Source organism: Sphaerodactylus townsendi, linkage group LG03, assembly GCF_021028975.2.
Source record: "Sphaerodactylus townsendi isolate TG3544 linkage group LG03, MPM_Stown_v2.3, whole genome shotgun sequence".
Classification (NCBI taxonomy): domain Eukaryota; kingdom Metazoa; phylum Chordata; class Lepidosauria; order Squamata; family Sphaerodactylidae; genus Sphaerodactylus; species Sphaerodactylus townsendi.
In genome coordinates this window covers 135,134,224-135,154,776 of record NC_059427.1, presented here as the reverse complement: position 1 = coordinate 135,154,776, position 20,553 = coordinate 135,134,224, and the positions used below count along the sequence as shown (strand labels likewise).

The following is a 20,553-nucleotide window of genomic DNA, read 5'->3' as shown; positions in this document are numbered from 1 at the left end:
GAAAGGCTGAAGGGAAATCGTTTTTAGAATCCTAGGGAGTAGTGGCTGAATGAGAGCAGATGATGAATTACAAAGAGTGTATCAATTGAGACTGAAGAGAAGACAGTGAGGTGTCTAAGAACTTAGAAACAGAAAGGGCTGTACTGGTAAAAAATACAAAAACATAGTTAAAATTTGCTAGAGTTTCAAAGTTTGTTATAATTAACAGATGGGGCACAAACATTTTACCTCCTTTTGCCCATGTTGCTAAAACAGATTGCTATAGATATAATTTTATTATATATATTTTATTTTACATAAATATATTTTATTTTTGTAGAATAAATTTGTTTTTTCAAAAGAAATTACAGTATTTTATTAACTACTTATTCCAATTTCCACATACAATGAATAAGGCAGGAAGTACTTTGTCCTTAACTTGGGGTGCCAAACTTTAGTAAAGCTGATAAGGCATGGTCAGAGATGTAATTTAAAGAAAAGGCTTAAATGCTGACAGCAGCAGGGCAGTAGAGGGAGACTTAAGGGCAGGGCTCATTCAAAAATTCCCTCCTTGGAACCACTTTTTAGACAAAATAGGTGGCACAGGAATCACAAGGTCCAGCCTCCATGTTAGCACATCAGTTTGGGTGTCTTTAATGTTAAATCTGTGCTGTTAAGAAAAAAGTGTCTCTGGCTCTGCCGTTTGCAGGATACATATACCCACTACTATTTAAAGGGTCACAGGAAAAGACATTGCACCATCTCCTGCTATAACTTTTATTCCACAGGTAGCAGGATTAGAAACATCTAGGCTCTAGTTAAATAAACACCCCTGAATTTTCTTAAGCAATTCATTTGAAAGCTAAAAGCTTTGGGAAACTTGAGGGAGGGCTCAGGGGTTTTTATATATATATATATATATATAGGTAAGAAGGAGAAAGCAATCAGAGATATCTCACCTCTCAAAGCTTCTGTTTTCATGCTCTTTGCTTCATAAGTTTTTTTAATATTATTGATTCTAAAAGATTGAGAAGCAATTCAGTGTTGGTACATTATTATAATAATCATTTAAGCATACTATTTCCAATGGAGAAAGACTGGGCCTCGTCTGACTTGCAACTGCTTCAAATTCAGTCCAGGCTGAGCTTTCTTGTACCTTACTACAGAAATTATATGGTGGGTAAAGTACATTTTCCTCTGGCTTATGCTCAGCTAGTTGTCATACTCAGTCTAGAATCTGATCCACAAACCTGATTCTGTTCTGTGTTTTAAAAACAGTGCCATCAAGTTACAAGCAATTTATAGCGACCTAGTGTTTTCAAGGCAAGAGACAAACAGAGGTGGTTTACCATTGCCTGCCTCTGCATAGCAACCCTGGACTTCTTTCGAGGTCTCCCATCCAAGTAATAACCAGTGGAAACTCTGCTTAGCTTCCAAGCTCTGATGAGATCAGGCTAACCTGATTAGGTCAGTTCTTGGATAGGAGACCATTGAGGAAAACTGGAGCTGCTATGCACAGGAAGGCATCTCTTGGACCATCTCTTGCTTTGAAAACCCCGTGAGGTAGAGCTTCATGATGGAGTGTCCATGACATGGTTGTGACTTGATAGCATGTTTTACCTTTTTCTTTGGAAGGAAAACAATCTTCACTGAAATCTTATAAAAACAAAAATAAAATAGTCTTTACTGCAGAGGTTGGTCCTTGAGACAAGATTTGCAGAAGTACAGCCCCTTAAAATCCACAGTGTGATAATATATTTGTAGCCACTACAAATATATTTGTAGCCACTATTTCCTGTCCAGTATATTTTTACCTGATGGACCCCTTTGCATCAAATTCAGGAGCTACGGCTTCAATATTATCACTGAAGATATTGCTATGGCTTTGTTCATAATGATAGCTGCTTCTCGATTTAAACCAGTAGGACTTCTTTAGGAAAAATAATGGGGGATAAGGCACTCCATATTTGTCTAGTAGAGATAGTAAAATAAAACCACATTTGAACATCAGAAAGTACAGTTATATTTTGCTCTTGATATTTAATGCTATTTGTCCTCACCACTTCTCTAAACAGTCTCACTGAGCTTTGGGAACAATATTAAAAAGAAAGGACATGAATAGATTATTTCTACCTGGACCTAAGCAGCAAGATCATAGGAATAAAAGTTAACTGGATTTTTAATAAACTGGTGATTCTGGGAAAAAATGAGTCGAAACTGGGTGTAGGAATCAAGAATTAGCCTTTAGATAAGGCACCACAGTGTTTATTTTTGAGCAATACTTCTCTAACCAGAACTAAACTGAATTTATAAGCCAACTCTGAAGAAAGACTAACTACTCAGCTCTACCCATAATGTAGTATTTTCATTCACAATAGATTAAATGAATGTAAAATATCATGCCATTTGACCTGAATTTTGTGCCACAGCTTAGCTAGATGGGCTAGATCAGTGGTTCTCAACCTTCCCAATGCCGCAACCCTTTAATACAGTTCCTCATGTTGTGGTGACCCCCAACCCTAACATTTATCCATTTTACAGATGGAGAACACTGATGCAGAGAGTCTTGGGCGACCCCTGTGAAAAGATCGTTCGACCCCCAAAGGGTCCCAACCCCCAGGTTGAGAACCACTGGGCTAGATGGAGCATGCATATTACTCTCATCTTGCAGGCACTCCACTGGCTGCCCATGAAGCTCAATTTAAAATATTAGGCTCATTCTGCACATGCAGAATAATGCACTTTCAAACTGCTTTCAGTGCTCTTTGAAGCTGTGCGGAATAGCAAAATCCACTTGCAGACAGTTGTGAAAGTAGTTTGAAAACGCATTATTTTGCGTGTGCGGAGGGGGCCTTAGCTATCATATACAAAGCCCTTCATGGTCTTGAATCCTCATATCTGTGAGACTGTATGTCCCTGTGTGCTCTGCCATCACAGCTTCACTCATCTGAACAGGGCTTTCTGCAATGCCAAACTGTAAATAAGCAAAGTCAACAATTGCTGGTACACGTGCTGTTTCCACTGTGACCTCCACCTTGCAGAATGGCCCGTCAGAGGAGATCAGGAAGGTTCCTTCCTACTCTTTGGGCATTCCACAAATTATGTAAAATTGGATTATTCAAAATGGTTTGTCTATAAAGGCAATAATGTTGCACTTACAAAATAATTCAGAGTTCCTTAGAAAAAATATTAAGAGACTGTGGTCTATACTTCTGTGTTTGGTTTATAGAAACTGGAATCCTACTATGGAATTTTGCACCATTTAATATGTTCAGTTAGCATTAGCAGTCCTGTTTTTAGACTTCTGGTTGGTTCTACAATCCTAATCCTACTGCATTGTTTATAGAGAAATATTATGTACAGAGAAAATTTCATGAAAGACTCTACCCTGCTCTTTTATCTTTGCAATTCACTTGCCGTTCTTTTGAGCCCTTCAAACATGGCTCCCAGACAGCCTGAGCAAGCAATGTCTGAAGGCAGAGACTTATCCATATTATCTCCTATCTCCTCCCCAACAGCCACAGAGAGAGGAAGGAGAGTCTAAAGTAAAAAGAAGTAATCTGAACAGCTAAACCTTCAAGCTATTGAATATTAATTAAATTGTGCTTACCAGGAATGATTTTGTCAAAATAGAGAGCCAGCAGCATATATAAAACACTGTCAATAATCAGGCTATAAAAAGATGAGTGCTCCACAATATCAGTCAACTGTAAGTGTTTTCCATATTTTTGAAGCAGGCTAACCTGTAAGGAAAGAATAAAATTTAAGCTCAGGTCAAGGGCAAGGACAAGACCTAAAAATGTATGGATCCTTTAGTAAGCCCAGATAATGTTTAAAATCTAGCTGCTGTCCTCTCCAGTAGTAGGAAACCACAGATCTCTGTGCAGTTACCAATAGAAGTTAGTTATGAATGGAATTAAATAAGAATAACAGTGACTGAAAAGTAGTTAATTTATGCCTTTGTAGATTTATCTATGGGCTCCCTTTTCATATTTAGCATTGCAATTAAGTTTACTTCATTCTCTGTTCTTCTTCCTTGTTCAACTGTTTATATAAAAATAAAATATTAATTAAAAAGAATGGAATGAAAATACATATGCCACAATGCTGACTGGTGTTATTGTTTTATTATCATGTGCCTTGTATATTCACAATCAGCTTTAGCAGAGTTTGAAGAAGGGTGAAGACTCACTCTAGATCAGTTATGGCGAACCTTTTGGGTTTGGCATGTCAAAAATCTGGAAAATACCTAACGACTCTGCTGCTGGGTCACACCCTCCACAAATAATAGAGAAACAATTATTTATATATTCATTAATTTTTTAAAAAATACAGCCCAATAATGTGTGTTCCTACATATTATATAAAGAAACATCCAATAATTACAAAAATGACTCAAACAGGGAAAATTGTTGTTGGATCTTGGTGAACACTGGCCTGTCACCCAAAATATCATGGTATGTCACCTTTGACACACGGGTCATAGATTCGCCATCACTGCCCTAAATAAAACAGCATTCTACCTTTGAAATTTCAGCACCAAAAGCAAAAGGGCAGAAGAGGTTCAGAATCCATTCCAAAGGAGCAGGAATCCTAGCTATCAATGTGATAACACTGATGGATGTGAAAAAGAAAGTCAGGACAAATACGATAGAGCTGGTGGCTTTCGCCTTCTTTAGGAGAGAACTGAACATGAAACAGAAATGGATCTGAAAAACAGGAAACATTTTCATTATCAATTCAACGATACCATAAATAGATTGAACCTAGGTTACACAGCTGTATCCCAACCAGATGGTTTTTCTGCGTGCGTGCGTGAGTGCAAGGGGTAAAGGCCTGAGCCCATGGGTAATACACAACATTGTGCACATATTTGTTTTATCTTATGTATGTGAATCAGAGAACACCCTAGGAAATAGTGAAAATAGGAAATTCAGCTTGTTGCCCATACCACCCGGGATGGGGGTGGTCCTCTGACAAAAGCCAGAGTATTTACAACCAGGGAACAGGACTGTGCTAAATCTAACACTATATCTGCCCCTCACTGTTCCCCCCAAAAAACACTTTTCCAGCTTGGGCAATGTGCCAGAAAGAGCATAAATATAACTGTGGTCCCACCCTTTTATAGTGATACAATGGTACAGTTACGTAAGAGCAGCTTTTTATTTTTTAAAAAAAATCAAAAATGAAACCACACATTTCCCAGGGCACAGAGAGAAAGGATGAAACAGAGGGCATGGTTTGATGACAAAAGTCCAAGCATTGAAAAGTGGGTTGGAGATGGGTAAAACAAAATCAGTGGAACTTTGGAAAGAAGGTGAATCCAAATCAGTTTCAAAAAAAGACTGGGGTAAAAGTAGTTCCAAAAGAACCACAACAAATCCAAGGTGGAAACTAAAGGCCCAAGAAAATGTTTAGAAATCAGGGGATAAACCTAAGCAATATGAGGCCAGTACTCACCCCTCCCCCCCCCCCCAAAAAATGTGGAAATTCCCTAATGTCTCAGGGTACCTTAAAACAGTTTACAGACAAAAGCAGCGGGAAAGCTAAGAAAATGCAATATTTTTATGATGGTATCAAATGCTTTAGTAGCATTGATCTGGCCATCTATCATCATTCATGACGTCCATATAAAGAGTGTAAACTAAAGATCACAGACTTACAGATGCTATGCCATAAAGGAACAACAGGAGATATAGGGCAAAGAAGCTGGCTTCTGGTAGAATTAAATATTTGATAATAGGCGTTGCCAAACTGCATAGGATCAGTATGTACACTGCATACAGTAAACTCCAGGAAAGCCTACAAATGCAAACACACATATGTCTGGGAAGTTTATATTATTAGGCAGGTAGGTCCTCAAGAATTCTCATTTTGAGAGGACACAGTTCATTGAAACAAGTTCTGCATGTGAGCACAGTGCCTCTGATCATTCTTTTCTACAACTGTAAGTGATATATAGTTTGGAAATAACTGATATGCTTGATGTGAGGGAAAACCAGACTCCACCATGTACCTCCCTCAATAACATTTGGCTTTTCTACCTAAAATAACATTTGGCTTTTCTACCTAAAACCTCTGTATGAGTAAATCAGTGGTGATATTCCTAATTTTTTTCACATCTGCCCAAGGTAGCCAAGTATATAGAACAGAGGTAGAGAAATGCACCAAATCATTTTTTCTGTCTAGTCACAGTTGACTTATGGTGACCCCTGAACTTCTGGGTTTAAAAGGCAAGAGACATTCAGAGATGGTTTGCCATTGCCCGCCTCTGTATCGAAGACAGGCCCCCAGGAACGAACAGACATTTTGGTCCCAGTTATTCTGCGGGTGCACTTGTTTATGGAAAACACAAGACTAGGAACAGAGACAGTGACCTGCAAACTGAAACACAATGTTGCTGCCACAAGATAGCTCAGCTGTAACTTCTCTTTTATAGCCAGCCTCCCATTCCCTAGTGCAGGAGTCTGCAACCTGTGGCTCTCCAGATGTTCATGAACTACAATTCCCATCAGCCCTTGTCAGCATGGCCGATTGGCCATGCTGGCAGGGGCTGATGGGAATTGTAGTTCATGAACATCTGGAGAGCCACAGGTTGCAGACCCCTGCCCTAGTGCAATAACCTGTTGAAGCTGGGTTACTTCAGTTTGGCTACTGTAAGGACGTAGTATTCAAGTTAGCTCGCCCCATGGCTGCTAATCTGCTACTGCGTCTCCTCTGCTGTAATCTACCATGCAGCCTGTGTTGCTCCTGGGGCTCTGGAGATGGGGAGGGGGGTGACGGGGCTGGCAGGGTCCCTTCTGGCTCACTGTGAAGAGGCTGAAGTGTCTCAGAGATAGATCCTGGCTGGGAGATCTCAGAGCTTGGACCTGGCTGCGGATTCCTGACTGCATGCTTTGTCTGAGTCTCTGGACCTGGTCCTGCAGGGACTAATGACAGGTCAGGCTCTGAATTTACAGGAGGAGCCTGGGGATCTGGAACCAAAACTGTCCATCTGAGTCTTCCTCCCAGGGGTCCCTAAACAGACCAGACTGAGCCGCAACATAGTCCTTGGAGGGCTCCCATACAAGTATTAACCATGGCTGACTCTGCTTGGCCTCTGAGATCCATGACATAAGGCTACCCTGGGGCTATCCAGGTCAGAGTACAACATCATCATAGAAGAACAAAGGGAAGGGAAACCACAGGGTTATCATAATCAGTGTTATTTGTGTGTCTAGAGTAAAATCTAATTCTGTCCTAAAATTCCCAGAGAAGTCATTATTATTATTTACTACCATGGCCACCATTAAATGCATACCTGTTACACCTTTGCTGTGGGCAAAAACAACTCTGAACCAAGTGATTGTGCTATGTGGTTTATATTCAACCAATGCAAAAGTGCAGAACATTTAACGTGCAAGTCAAGAACATATCATCTAACACAGTAAACATGTATGAATACACATACAGCAAAGTACATCCATAAACACATGAGGACAATAAGGCCATTTCTGCACGGCACAATTATACTGGGTTACAATCAGTATCTTACAATCCAGGTCTATTTTATCCTGGTTTCTCCCTTCGCATGGCTGCCTGTTTCTGTGAAGGAATCGAGTGAAGACCAGGAATCGAGTGAAGACCAGTAGGAAATACTCCAGTTTGTTTCACATGAGCCCGGGTCTTTTGTATTTACACTGCAAGCATATCCGTACATGCGCAGACATCCCTGGTGTCCCACGTTCTGATTGGCTGTTGATTTGGGGCAGCAGCGGGGGGAAACGAAGCTCCCATTTTTCCAGTTCTGGATAGGGCGCGGCAGTGCCTCAACATGGCAAGTGGCAGCAAAAAAACAATGGGGCACAGTATCATATCCCATTCCCACTCACGTTCTCATATTTTTGTGGAAAACAAGAGACCACCCCCCCATGATAAGCCCACTAACATTCACCCCAAAGTGCACATCTCCCTAGCTATGCACTTCAAGCAACCAGTACATGTACAGAACATGGGGACATTTTGGGACTCCACTCCTGATTAACCCAGGAGAAATGGCACCTGGTCGATACCATGAGTAGAAAATGTGCTTGGGGGAACATTTCAGGAAGGGCGGGATGCAATGGTCAGTGGCACAGCAGAGTTGAAAACTGATATGAGGTCAGGTGGGGAGATCAGGGGGTGGGCAGGAAAAGTAAACTGGTTCTGATCCCATGGTGTTTGCACAGTTACAGGTTCACTGTGGGATTTTTGAAAAGAATTGCCAAACTGGCAATTTTTGAAAATCCCGGGATGAGGGAAATATCGCAAGGCAAACCCACTTTAGGACTGGGAACCATGTGGACTTCTTGGAAAAACCAGGATATTTCCCTTGCTCAACGTGGGATATTTGGACTGTGCAGAAATGACCAAAGACAGCAAAAACAGTCTCTATATGTGCAACAGTTAGGGTTCTGGTAGTTGCCCATTTTGGGGGTTAGCCACTTCGTCAGCAGGTTTCAAGTGGGAGCAAACACGTCACCTATATGACATGTGGGAGAAAACGTCCTGTACATGACATGTATAAATCTCTATCGCTTTGTTCCGCTTATCCAGGTTCTGCCTCACTTATTCCTGTTCTGTATTGAATTGAATATTGTTGCTGGCAGTTGCCCCACCACGCCTAACAACCTTTTCCAGCATCAGTCTCTAATTAGTGTGTCTTGAACCGGATACTATTAATTGTTGCACATATAGAGACTGTTTTATCTGCCTGTCTTATTGTCCTCATGTGTTTGCAGATATACTTTGCTGTATGTGTATTCATATATGTTTACTGTGTCAAACAATATGTTCTTGACCTGCACTTTAAATGTCCTGCACTTTTGCATGGGTTGAATATAGGCCACTTCTGCACATGCAAAATAATGCACTTTCAATCCACTTTCACAATTGTTTGCAAGTGGATTTTGCTATTCCGCACAGCTGTAAAGTGCACTGAAAGTGGATTGAAAGTGCATTATACTGCATGTGCGGAAGGGACCAGAGACCACCTAGCGCAATCACTTTGTTCAGACTCTTTTTTGCTCGTAGCAAAGGCGTAACAGGTTTTCTCATATGTTAGATACATACTGTTGCTCAAAACTTCGTCATTCCTCTACCTGTGAACATTTTCAACACCATGCCAATTTCTCCAACTGGGAAGAGAACAGCAGCCATCGTTTTAACTCACCAGAATGCCATATCTCTCACTCCCATCATCTTCATCAGTTCCTTCAGCTTCCTTTTTTCTCTTGAAACATTTTGTGACAAGAAGTATATAAATGGAGAAAAGCACATAGGTAAAACCAGAATGACAAAAATGTATTCAATGCTACTTTGTTGTGCAACCGAAGATGACCTCATACGGATTCCACGAATTGACTTCATTTCGTCCCATACAGAATGACCAGTGGTCAGCTAAAAAAAATACAGATCAAAGAGAGGTTTTTTTAAAAAAAGTTGCTAACAATTTCCACAGTAGTTTTTAATGTGCAAAATATTTCACAATCATCATAGCTTTCATTGACATAAATACTTATCCCTATTTCCATTTTATAGGTTCGGGTTACCATTTAGAACGAGAGATGTGATTACACTTCCACTGAATTGGCTTAGCACTTGGCTGTTAGCTATGCACTCTGTACCACAAGTTTTATACATTCCACAGCATATGTACAGCAGAAATATTCAGCAGGGCTTTTTAATGGAGAAAGTAAGCTTATTGTTAATTTGTGAAACTTTAAGTAGCTTTCATTGCTTTGTTTGCTATGAACACAATACTGTTGCACTGCTTCTTTAATTTTTTAATCCAGTTTGTTTAACTCCATACAGTATACATGCCTGTCTGGAGCCAGACCTTATCCCAGATTTACCCAAGCTGCAGCAGATGGCCATGACCCTGGCTGCATTGTTTGGATTGCCAATCGCTCCTATAGCACCCTGACAACAAGAAGGCCAGCTTTGTCATGCCAGGCAATGCACAGCTCCTATACAGCATTGAGCAGACACTTTATAGAGTAGGGCTAGGATTTTGGGCAAATGGGGATCAGATATGGGAAGTTAGGGAAAGCTTTTGGGTATGAGCACGATTAAGCCTGCCCCTTATAAGGGGTCAAGTGGCAGGCCAGGGAGGAGGCTCCAGGCCTTCTCCAGGCTGTGGAGGACAGACTTGGGAAGACAGGAGAAGCAACAAGGTGCAGTTAACCCCGTCTCGGGCCGTCACTACATCTGAGGCCTTTGACAGCCCTGCAATCTTGGCTGGAACCACAGAGGCAGATGGGGAGGATCAAGCTGTCACGAATGCACTATTCAGATTTTGTAATCCCATTGCAATGCAGTGTTGCCACCTCCAGACTGGGAAATTCCTGTAGATTAAGGAGTGGAGTCTGGGCAATGTTGGGTTTGTAGAGGGAAAAACATCAGGGTTGCCAGGTACCCCCTGGCAACCCACAGGGGGGCAGGAAGACTTGCTGGCAGCAGGGAAGGGGGCCTTACCAGTAACAATGAAGCCTACTCCAGCATTTCTACCAGGTCTCTGGCAATGTGATGTCACTTTCAGTGTGCACTGAAAGTGACATTTCATGTGTTACCAGCAACATAGAAATGATCTAGTATTTGGGGGAAAACACCCGTAGGGATGTTTGAGAGTGAGCATGGGAAGAAATTTAAACATTGATCTTGGCTATTGTCAGTGGTGTTCCATATAATAGGAGCTACTTTTGCCTGAAAGGAACTAATAGCAGCAGGTAAATAGTTACACCTGAGGTCCAAAAGAATCTCAGGAGGGCTGAGGAGTATATTGACCCTAACTTTTAGCAGTGGTAATGTGTCCTATCCAAGACAGATTATAGGAAAAGATAATACCAAGGTATCGAATGTATTCATCTGCTCAATTGGCTGGCTGTTTATAAACCAAGGTAAATAAAATGGTGCAGCTCCTTTACAAAAACATAACTTCAGTCTTTTGGTAACTGATAACTAAGGACTCCTTTGACCAGCACTGTGCAAAAGCACTCAGCAATCGCCCTAGCTGAATTCAAGATCTGAGATAACAGAACAGTGTTGTCTGCATAAAACAAAGTTGAGATAGGTCTGCAAGATAGGTGTGGAGGATGGAAAGGTTGTTTATCTAAATGTTGTTTAGATAAAGGTTAAAAAGGTAGGGAGCTGAGAGGCAACCTTGACACACACCTCTGTTTATGCTGATTACTTTGGTCAGCTGGCCATTTTCTTCACCTCTCACCTGTGCAGTATTACCTTGATATAGTTTGTATATTAACTGGAGAAGCTGACAGTATATTAACTGGAGAAGCTGTTGGCAAATTTTTCCAACAGTTTGAAACAAGGAATACTATAAAAAGCCCTAATTAGATCAATACAAGCTGCATAAAGCTTTCTACCAGATGGTTTGGTACATTTTTCAACCAGATGGACAAGTACTGAGCACTGGTTGATAGATAGTAGAAACCCCTCTTTTAAAACCAATCTGGGATAACATAAGGACTTATCTATCAGCCAAATTCATAATTTGAGGAGTTGGTAGAAAGTGAATAATTTGCCTGAGCAGGAGGGCAGCCTAATTAGCCTATCATTTATCGTTAATTATCTCCGTTTAAAAAAATTTGGACAGTTACTGAATTTAGCCATAATCATAGGAAGGAATCAGAATTACAGATCTGGGGTGGTTTTCCATGCAACATGGTCAAGGAGTCCCCATGTCATGTATACTGCCTCGGGGTAAGGATTGGGCTATAACTTTAACTTTTTGTCCAATCAATTAAATCTGTCTTACATCCTCTTCTCAAGGTTCTTTTCAAGGTTCTCCAATTTATTTGTTGTTTGATCCACGTTAGTTGTCCACCATCTCCTCTGTAATTGATTTCCCAGTGTTAATTCTACCAATTTTTTTCTAGTAATTACCATAATAATAAAATTGCCAATTATTTCAGATAGTCCAGCATATACTACTAGGCTTTTGTCAGCCATCGTCTCTCTTCCTCCCTCTTGTGTCCAAAAAAGATCCGCTGCACTGTAGCTTTTATCTACTGTTTATATTACAGGAGTCTCCATGCCAACACTCCTGTAGCAATTGGACAACAAGGATGGTAAAAAAAAAGAAGATACCATTTCACATATATCCAGCTTAGACTTTTCCCATACCAGTTGTTTCTCAAACACACTTTCGTCATCAGAAAAATAAATAAATGAGAAAAGGGCCATGCTTTTGAAGATTTATTTTGAGGATTCATTTATTCATTGCTTCCTGTAGTTCTTTTATTTTCTCTTTTTTATGCCATTATTTTAAGTCTCTCTGTTTTCAATTTTAAAGCTCCCTTCTGATTTATAGTTTCCCAGAGAAAAAGCATTTCTTATTGCAAGGTATTCATCACTGAGGACAGAAGAAACTCTCTTTATTTCCAAAATTAATGGCATTCCAGTAGCAAAGATGAGGAGGTTGGAAGTGTTTAAAGTTTGATTGGTTACTTCAAAGCCATGAGCTTAAATGGAATTCCTGACCCCCTGCCCCCACCTCTGAGTTCATCACAGAGACTTCCATCTTCATGCTTTACTCAGGAATAGAACCTCTTGACGCTACGCAGTTGATCTCTTGGCACTTTATCCAGAGTGATTCCTCAGCTAGGTATTAATCTTTCTCCACAGGCATTCCAGGCTGCAAAGCAGTGGGTATCTACCTACCCCTTGTACCCGGGCACCACTCTTCTGGTCACGTGGTGGGCGCAAAATCAGCCCCACATGTGACCAGGAAGTCCTGCTGCCTCGTAGTTTTTGCGTGCCTCGACCTGTCCATGTGTCACCGACGTGGGCAGGGTCAGGGCTCCAGGAAGACCATGAGGCAGCAGGACATCTTGCAGCCTCATTGTCTCTGAGAACCCCTGACCCCGCCCATGTCAGTGACACATGGACGGGGACAAGGCACGCAAAAACGACGAAGTAGCAGGACTTCCTGCTGCCTCCAAGTGCCCTCAACCGCACCCATGTCACCATGGACTCCCCCTCCCTTCCTTCCCCCCCACACGCTGGACTCCCAGCTGGCAGCCTGCAGTCTCTTCTGACCTCCGCTCCGGGCAGGCCAGAAGAGACTGCAGTCCCAGCCTCAGAGACCTGCTTTTATAAACACTGAGGCTGGGACTTGGGGAGCAGGGATCTGAGTCTAACTCCCACCCCTTCCTGCTCCCCAAGTCCCACCCCCAGCCTCACTGCTTATAAAAGCAGGTCTCTGTGGCTGGGACTGCAGTCTCTTCTGGCCTGCCTGGAGGGGAGGTCAGAAGCGACTGCTGGCTGCCAGCTGGGAGCCCAGCCAGGAGGGGGAATCTGGGGGGTGGAGGTGGCGCCCTAGACCTTGCCCATGTCCATGGTGACATGGGCAGGGTCAAGGGTACAGGCAGTGGGGGGGGGTAGAGCCTGAGGACATCGGGGGTGGAGCTGGGATGGGGGGCAAAGCCTGGGGGCGTCTGGAAGACAATTTGTCTCTGGGCGCCATTTACCCCCGGTACACCTCTGCTGCAAAGCCATTCGCACTTTGCAGATATGTCAGCAATCTATCAACCCTCTCCCAGAAGTACCGCTGGCATGACTATCTTTGGAATTCCGCTTTTCCTGAGCACACATCATCCTCCACTCCCCAAAAATAAAAACATCACCAGCAGGAAACAAGACCCTGCAATCTTAGTCCAATGCCATTGCAGATCCTAATTCAGCATAGAATGTGAATTCGAGCCCTTCGGGGAAGAGGCGGCCTAGAAATCTAAAATATAAATAAATATAAATAAAATTCTGCATAGAATGTGACCAATTGTAGGGTTCCACAGCTGAAGCCAAGGCAACTCTTATGTACACAGAACTGACATTTCAAATCCTCCATTTTTATAGTCAGTTCCCAACCACAGCCTTCTTCCAGCACAAGCACAAAATTACCAGATCCTTCTCAGCACTTAGACCAGAAGAATATGTTTTCTTCTCTTTCTTTCTACTCTCCTTACCGAATCTCACTTTCCACATCTTTTTGTCTGCCCCATCTTCTCTTAATTTCATCATCTCCCATTCGCAACAAATCTACCTTACTGCTAGCCTGTTATCCTAATAGCCTCCTCATTTGGCAAAGGAAATCCCTTCCCTTCTATCAAAATCTCCTCTTCAGTTTATCCTGCTGAACCTTTTGGCTTCTTCAAGACAACCCATCACCTATCTCTGTCCTCTAGGTTAGTTTTGATCTGGGCTACCTGGGAGCAATGGGGGATTTAGCTTAAGTTGCCCAAAACCACATCATGATTAAGAAAACGTGAATTGTTTTGTTGGAGTGCTATATACAAATTGACATGAAACAACTTGTTGTCTTGCACTTTTTTGCCATTCTGTTTTCTGCACTTTGTGTAGGGTAACCAAGTTATATGATGGTTCATGGCTTGTCTTTTTTTTCCATTCTTTTTTATCAGAGTTTATCGTGCCAGATTTGGACCAAACATACTCAATGGTCTATGCTGCACATCCAAAATAAGACATCCTGGGGACAACTTTAAAAAAGCCACCTCTTGTGTGTTTGTTCCGGACAGCACAGGCAGCAGAGGAGTAAAGAGGCTTTCCCCCACCCAAACGTTAAGCTCTCTGGTCAGTTTCCTCCTCAGCTTGTGCCCAACATTTTGTGTGCTGCTGAAGGGATTCTCCCTGCCTCCATTTGCTGAAGGTTGACCCAGGACATTTGCTCTCCAGGTTCCAGTTCTGGGAGTCTTTTAAGCCCAAAGAGTACATAGTTGTACCAAGCTTGTTCTGCTGATTCTGACAATATATAGCTTTTCTTTATTTTATTTTATTTTCAGTGAGGTGTCTGCAAAGAAACAAAGACATGAATACAAGAATCTTAGCCACTTAAAAGACTTGTCTACAGCTCACTGAAAATCATTGGTAGACCTGCCCTCCATGAACAATCCTTAGGTTTTTTTGTTCAGTAAGAACAGAATTTAGCAAAAGCAAACTCAAATCCACATCTGCAGATCTCCCAGAAGGAGATTATTAACTCCAGTGCTCCTGTGCTCATGCCATCAGTTCACTTAAAAGTTTAGGGGATGTCCTTCTGGTGCCCCCCTCCCCATGTAGCAGATGTGTATCAGTGGCATGCTGCTCCATGATTAGTAGTTTTTTGAGGGCACAATGGACTCCGGTGTGAGCACTATGCAGTCTGTGGCTTGCCTTTAAGAGTTTCCATTACTGATTTTGTCCTTTTCACAATGGCCATAGAATGCCAACTTGCAACACTGGTGCCATGCCAGTAAACCACCAACACTTATGTCCAGGATAATGTTGTTTATATGCAGTCAGAATACTGGCTCTGAAACTAAACAATCCTACTTACTTCTATAAGAGCAGCATCAATGCTAGTCTGCAATGACAGAAATCCTCTGAACCAATAACTTGGAATAGAGCATTCACTGGATGAGTAGTTGTAACAATATTCTGCAAGCAAGAAGAAACAGAGAAAGACTGTTAATTACATGTGAAATGCTTTACATTAACAACGTAAGCTTCCTAACATGTTAATAAAGGAAATATCAACTGAAAATCAAGATTTTAAATCAAAAACACAAGATCTCAAAAAACAGGAAATAAATATGACTTGTGGATGTACACTCAACCCTTACTTTTTAAAAAAACATAAGACCTTTGGAATTAATAAAGAACAGAATCAGTCTGAAAAACTATTGCTCAAGGATGATGTTCATTTAATTGGAAAAATGTGCGGGTTTTGTTTAGAGATACTAAAGCAGAAATCATTAAAGATGTTATGATTACATGAGCAAAAATGTTGGTCATAATATATTATTAGAGACTCAGCAGAAAACCTGTGTTAAAAGAATAAGCCTCACTAGAAGTTATTATATTAAAATACATCATTACAAAATGTATTATCAATAATACATTACACCTTATAAAATCTCTAAGATTTAAAGAGCGTACCCAAATAACTGTTGGACGTATCAAATCTTTTTTCATCAATGGTGGTCTTGTGTTAGAGCTAAAGAATATTGAAATTCATGAAGAGATATGTAAGATTTTAGGACAAGTTTCCTTTGACTCCCAAATTATATCTTTTAGGTTTAGCAGACAAGTCTATGAATGTTAATCTGAAAAGCTATTTAACTATTTGTCTATGGCAGCTAGAATAATTTGAGGAAAGAATTGGAAATCTTCAAATATATCTGAGATAAAATAGTGGCAAGTAATGGAAATTATAAAAATGGCCAGATTGAAGGTTGTGGATAAATCTATGAACAATTTTAGGAAAGAATGGGAACACTGGATTTGAACAGGTTCATTTGTATTCAAAATAGAAGGATTATCAGACACTTCTTAAAGGAAAAAATTAGAATTAAAAATGGAAAAAATCATTAGAGGGATACAAGATTTGTAAACTTGATTTATTAAAAAATTCAAGTAAAATTTTGGTAAGGAAAACTATATTTTATATAAATTCACAGTAGCAAAAAGTCGAAAGTCCTAGATTGAACAAGATGAAACTGATGGTAATAAATGGAAATTGACTATATACGGTAAGGCAAATGTAAGTACGGAAAGAAATATGGCATTATTGTTGTTTTTCTGCATAAATCTGGGAAAAGTTTGTTTAAAAAAAATCAAAACAATTCAAGCTTCTTTAAGAAAATCCATGAGTGAGCTCCCTGTGGCTCAAGTTACAAATGAGTTGCCAATTAGGAGCTGCATTTGCAAACACTTGCCTTTGGCACACCTGTTAAGTCAGGGTTGTTGTTTATTTTGACATATGGGTATTCCCATTCTGCCTCTCAGAAACTACACTGCAGCTCATTGCCCTGGTTGCAAATGTTGGGATTTCTAATGTCACCAAGGCACTTGGTTAACCTTTCCTTCAATTCTTCCTCATAACTGGCTGCCATCTTGGCCAACATAGAAAATTCTTTGAATAATTTTTTCACAAAAATTTATATTGCTTGGTTGTGTGTCCTTTTCATGGAAGCGTCCCTAAATTACAGTAATCACTACGTTAATAATATGCTCAGACTGACAGCACAAAATGTCACTTGATTTCATTATATTTATCTGGATATCTGGGGAGTTGAATGTAAATATAAATTCATGTTGCATTTAAGGATGCCAGTTCTAGGTGGGCATGGAGATCTTCAGAAATTGCCATTGATCTGCAGACTTCAGAGATCAGTTCCCCTAGAGAAATGGCTACTTCAAAAGGTGAACTGTATAGCATTGTACCCCGCTAAGGACATTCTTCTCCCCTATCCCCAGGCTTCATCCCCCTCCCCAAATCTCCAGGATTTTCCCATCTTGGAGTGGGCAACCCTACTTGAATTACCTGAGCTTGAAATGTAGTCATTTGGAGAAGGTACATTTCCTAGACGAAATCGGAGTCGATATGAAAAGTTATCCTGAAATATAACACCAATGATGTTGCCTTCATTCTTGTATGCTTCTTCTATTGCTTTTTCATCTTCCATGGGTTCTGTTCTTATACCTTTAATATGGGAATGCTTTAGTTATTATAAGGAATCCCATGTAGGTAATAGATGCTTCTGTACAAAGACTGTTCTCTGCACCCACAAAACACTCTAGAGTTCCCTCATGAGAGATGGGCATAAGCCAGAACATCAGATCTAAAATTCTTGAAGGAATCAATAATTGGGCTTATCTTTAATTTGCTAGCTTGAACTCTGCTAGGCTCAACTATAGCTGGCCAAAGCAAAGGAACATAAATTGGTTGCAAATGAAAGCAAATTTCAAACCTTCCCATCCTGTCCTGCACATTAGCCTTAATCCTAAAGACAAAGTTGGTGTATAGATAATATTATGTACCTCCAACATTTTTTTCTGATCTTAAAAACAGACAAGGAGATCATTAACTCCCTTATCAGGTGTGAACAATAGGGGGTGTATGCCAATAAAAATTTTGTTACAGTTTTAGATGTAGGCGGCGGGGGGCGGGGAGTGTTTACTGTGATTGCTTTGTTTTGGGTTTGATGTTATCAGTTTGGGTTAGAAATCTGTGTTGTGTATTATTGTGCCCATTCTTTACAATGGATAGCCAATCTGAGGAGTTACATCCAAGGGAAAAGTGACTGAGGTGATTGCCTATCAGACTCATTGCAGCTGCCAGCTCAGCTGATGGGAATATCCACTCAGGCAGGCCTTCTGGGTCAGCCAGTCAGGAACTGGCTGACAGCCCCATGAGGAACATATCACAGGGAGAGCAGGGAGGGGGAAAAAATCAGTTCAGCTCTGCTCTGATAGGCTAAACCATCCAGAAAGGGAGGCTGGGCCAAACAAAACTCATATAAAGCCAACAACAGATTAGAAAGGAAGAGAAAAACCCTTGCTTCAAACTCTGGGGAGTATGAAGTTAGGGAAGATGACACCTCCTCTTCCTATTTGGAGGCTTGGGGGAGTTTATCCCATTGTGTGTCCAGATGGCTGAAGATGAGCTGAAGAGGGAGGAGCCTCACAAAAAGATCAGTAAAGGGGAGCCTGAGATGAAACTAAACCTTCATTCAAATGTGGTCACTGAGAGCAGTTTAAAATAATTAGAATCTGCAATCTCTTGAATCACTCCAAATCAAAATAATAAAGCAGTAATTTCAAAAAAGCAATTAAATTGGCTAAATAACCTGAAAGTTTAATATGCCTTTTTTTTACAGAAATATATTATTCATACCAGACATTATTTTAATTTGAACACTGCCATCCCCCCTCCGCCGAAAGTGAGCAATTTAGAAAGCAAAAGTCTGGTATTTTACAACTGGAGTCAAGGGCAATATAGAAAACATACAGAGAAAGGGTCCTGCAAAACATGTTGAGAGAGATCCCATCTGTGCCATACCTCAATCTTTCCATTCCCTCCAGAGGTGGGATCCAGCAGGTTCTCACAGGTTCCCGAGAGTAGGTTACTAATTATTTGTGTGTGCCGAGAGGGGGTTACTAATTGGTGATTTTGCCACGTGATTTTTGCCTTAGTTATGCCCCTCCTCTCAGCAGTAGTGCGCAGAACTTGAAGCAGTCCAGCAGGAGGTGCACCGGCATGCGTGGCAGCCTGCGCCTGCATGCATTCGTTTCCCACCCAAGGACCGGTGCAGCGGCTGCATCCTTGCCACAGCCCCACCCAGGAATGCCCCACCCCCGGAATGCCCAACCACGCCCCCGTCGTGCCCCACCCAGCCTCATTGGCGCTACGCCACAGTTTGAATCCCACCACCATGGGAACCTGTTACTAAAATTTTTGGATCCCACCACTGATTCCCTCTCCCCACTAGTTGGCTCCAAAACTTTTGGCCATCCAGACCTACAAATAGATGTGTGTCAGAGGGAAGGAGAAAGAAGGATGGAGTTAATTAAATCTGGTGGCTGCTCCAAGTCACCTGAGGGCAGGAATAGAGAAGAAAGCCTGTCCCAGTCCCTGCCCTGTCAGCACTCGCTTTGTGGGAGTGCACTTACTGCTTCAACCTTCCCTCCCCACCTCTTTCATATCTAGCGAATTGGGAAATGACCATATGAAGTGCTGCTAAAGCTACTGCCTCTGTCTCTTACCTCCTTTTCTACTCCTAGCCCTCCAGCCATTGCACTACCTTCATCTTTATTTTACTTAGTTATTGGATGTATAACCCTCCCTATCCTGTCCAGAGATGGGCTCAGGGTGGCTTACAATACAAAAATATACACCTGCTCATATATCAATAAAATCCAATCAATTTGAATTCCCCCCTTCCCCAATGCCTATTATTACAGCATATTGTAATTTATTGGCTTAGTTGAACCAGGAGGCAGTAGCTAGTACAGCATGAAGCCCAACCCACCCAACTAAATCTCATAATAAAATAACTAAAGACAAATATATCAAGAAGTTGGAAAAGAGTAGCAAAAAGGTAAGGAGGCAAGCCAAGATGTAACTTGCTGTCTCAACCACAGACCTGGTGGAACATTTCTGTCTCATAAGCCCTACAGAACTGGACTAAGTCTCAGAGAGTTCCACCATGCTGTGGCCATAACCAAAAAGACTCTGGCTCTGGTTGAGGACAGCTGGATGTTTTTAGGGCCAGGATCACTTTCTCCTCTCTGGCTTTTTAAAATCTATCTAATGCTGACCTTGATTTGATGAGATATGCATTAGAGTTTCTTTATCTGCATCTTACTTCTGCAGTTTTGGAAAGAGTTGTGTTTGTAATTTTTCCCAGATTTTTTTTGTTTTTGCAATTATAGAGATTTTTCTGGTTTTGCTAAAGAAATCTTTGTCTGCACAAGGCTCCAGAAATGCTATGTTTTAGCTGATATTTTAGGATGTTGTTCAGGATTAGATCAATGATTTTAAGGCAGGCACTGTCTTTAATATTCTTTACCCAAAAGAGTCAGTTCACATGAATAGTCCAGAGTTGGATGAGAAAGGAAGAGGTAGAAGCACACACTTATGCCTTTTTTAGACTATGGAATCTATATAACTTAATTTCTAAGAGCACTATCACATGTGCATGGCAAAGTGCAGGCACATTGAAATTCAGTTGTAGATCAGCCTTCCTCATCAATCAGGTC

At 41.2% G+C, this 20,553-nt stretch overlaps 1 protein-coding gene across 3 annotated transcripts in view; it reads right to left on the bottom strand.

The window, feature by feature from the left end:
• LOC125428986 (ABC-type organic anion transporter ABCA8-like) overlaps nt 1–20,553 on the bottom strand; it is a 106,110-nt gene that overhangs the window by 65,615 nt on the left and 19,942 nt on the right. For 2 of the 3 annotated variants that reach the window (XM_048489683.1, XM_048489684.1), the window contains exons 4-11: nt 17,336–17,494; nt 15,347–15,447; nt 9,170–9,396; nt 5,643–5,781; nt 4,503–4,688; nt 3,590–3,722; nt 1,794–1,950; nt 939–997 (exon numbers count right to left, since the gene is read on the bottom strand). In XM_048489683.1, coding sequence (XP_048345640.1) covers nt 939–997; nt 1,794–1,950; nt 3,590–3,722; nt 4,503–4,688; nt 5,643–5,781; nt 9,170–9,396; nt 15,347–15,447; nt 17,336–17,494 — 1,161 coding nt within the window. The remainder of the gene's footprint in view (nt 1–938; nt 998–1,793; nt 1,951–3,589; nt 3,723–4,502; nt 4,689–5,642; nt 5,782–9,169; nt 9,397–15,346; nt 15,448–17,335; nt 17,495–20,553) is intronic. The other variant, XM_048489685.1, reaches the window with a different exon arrangement.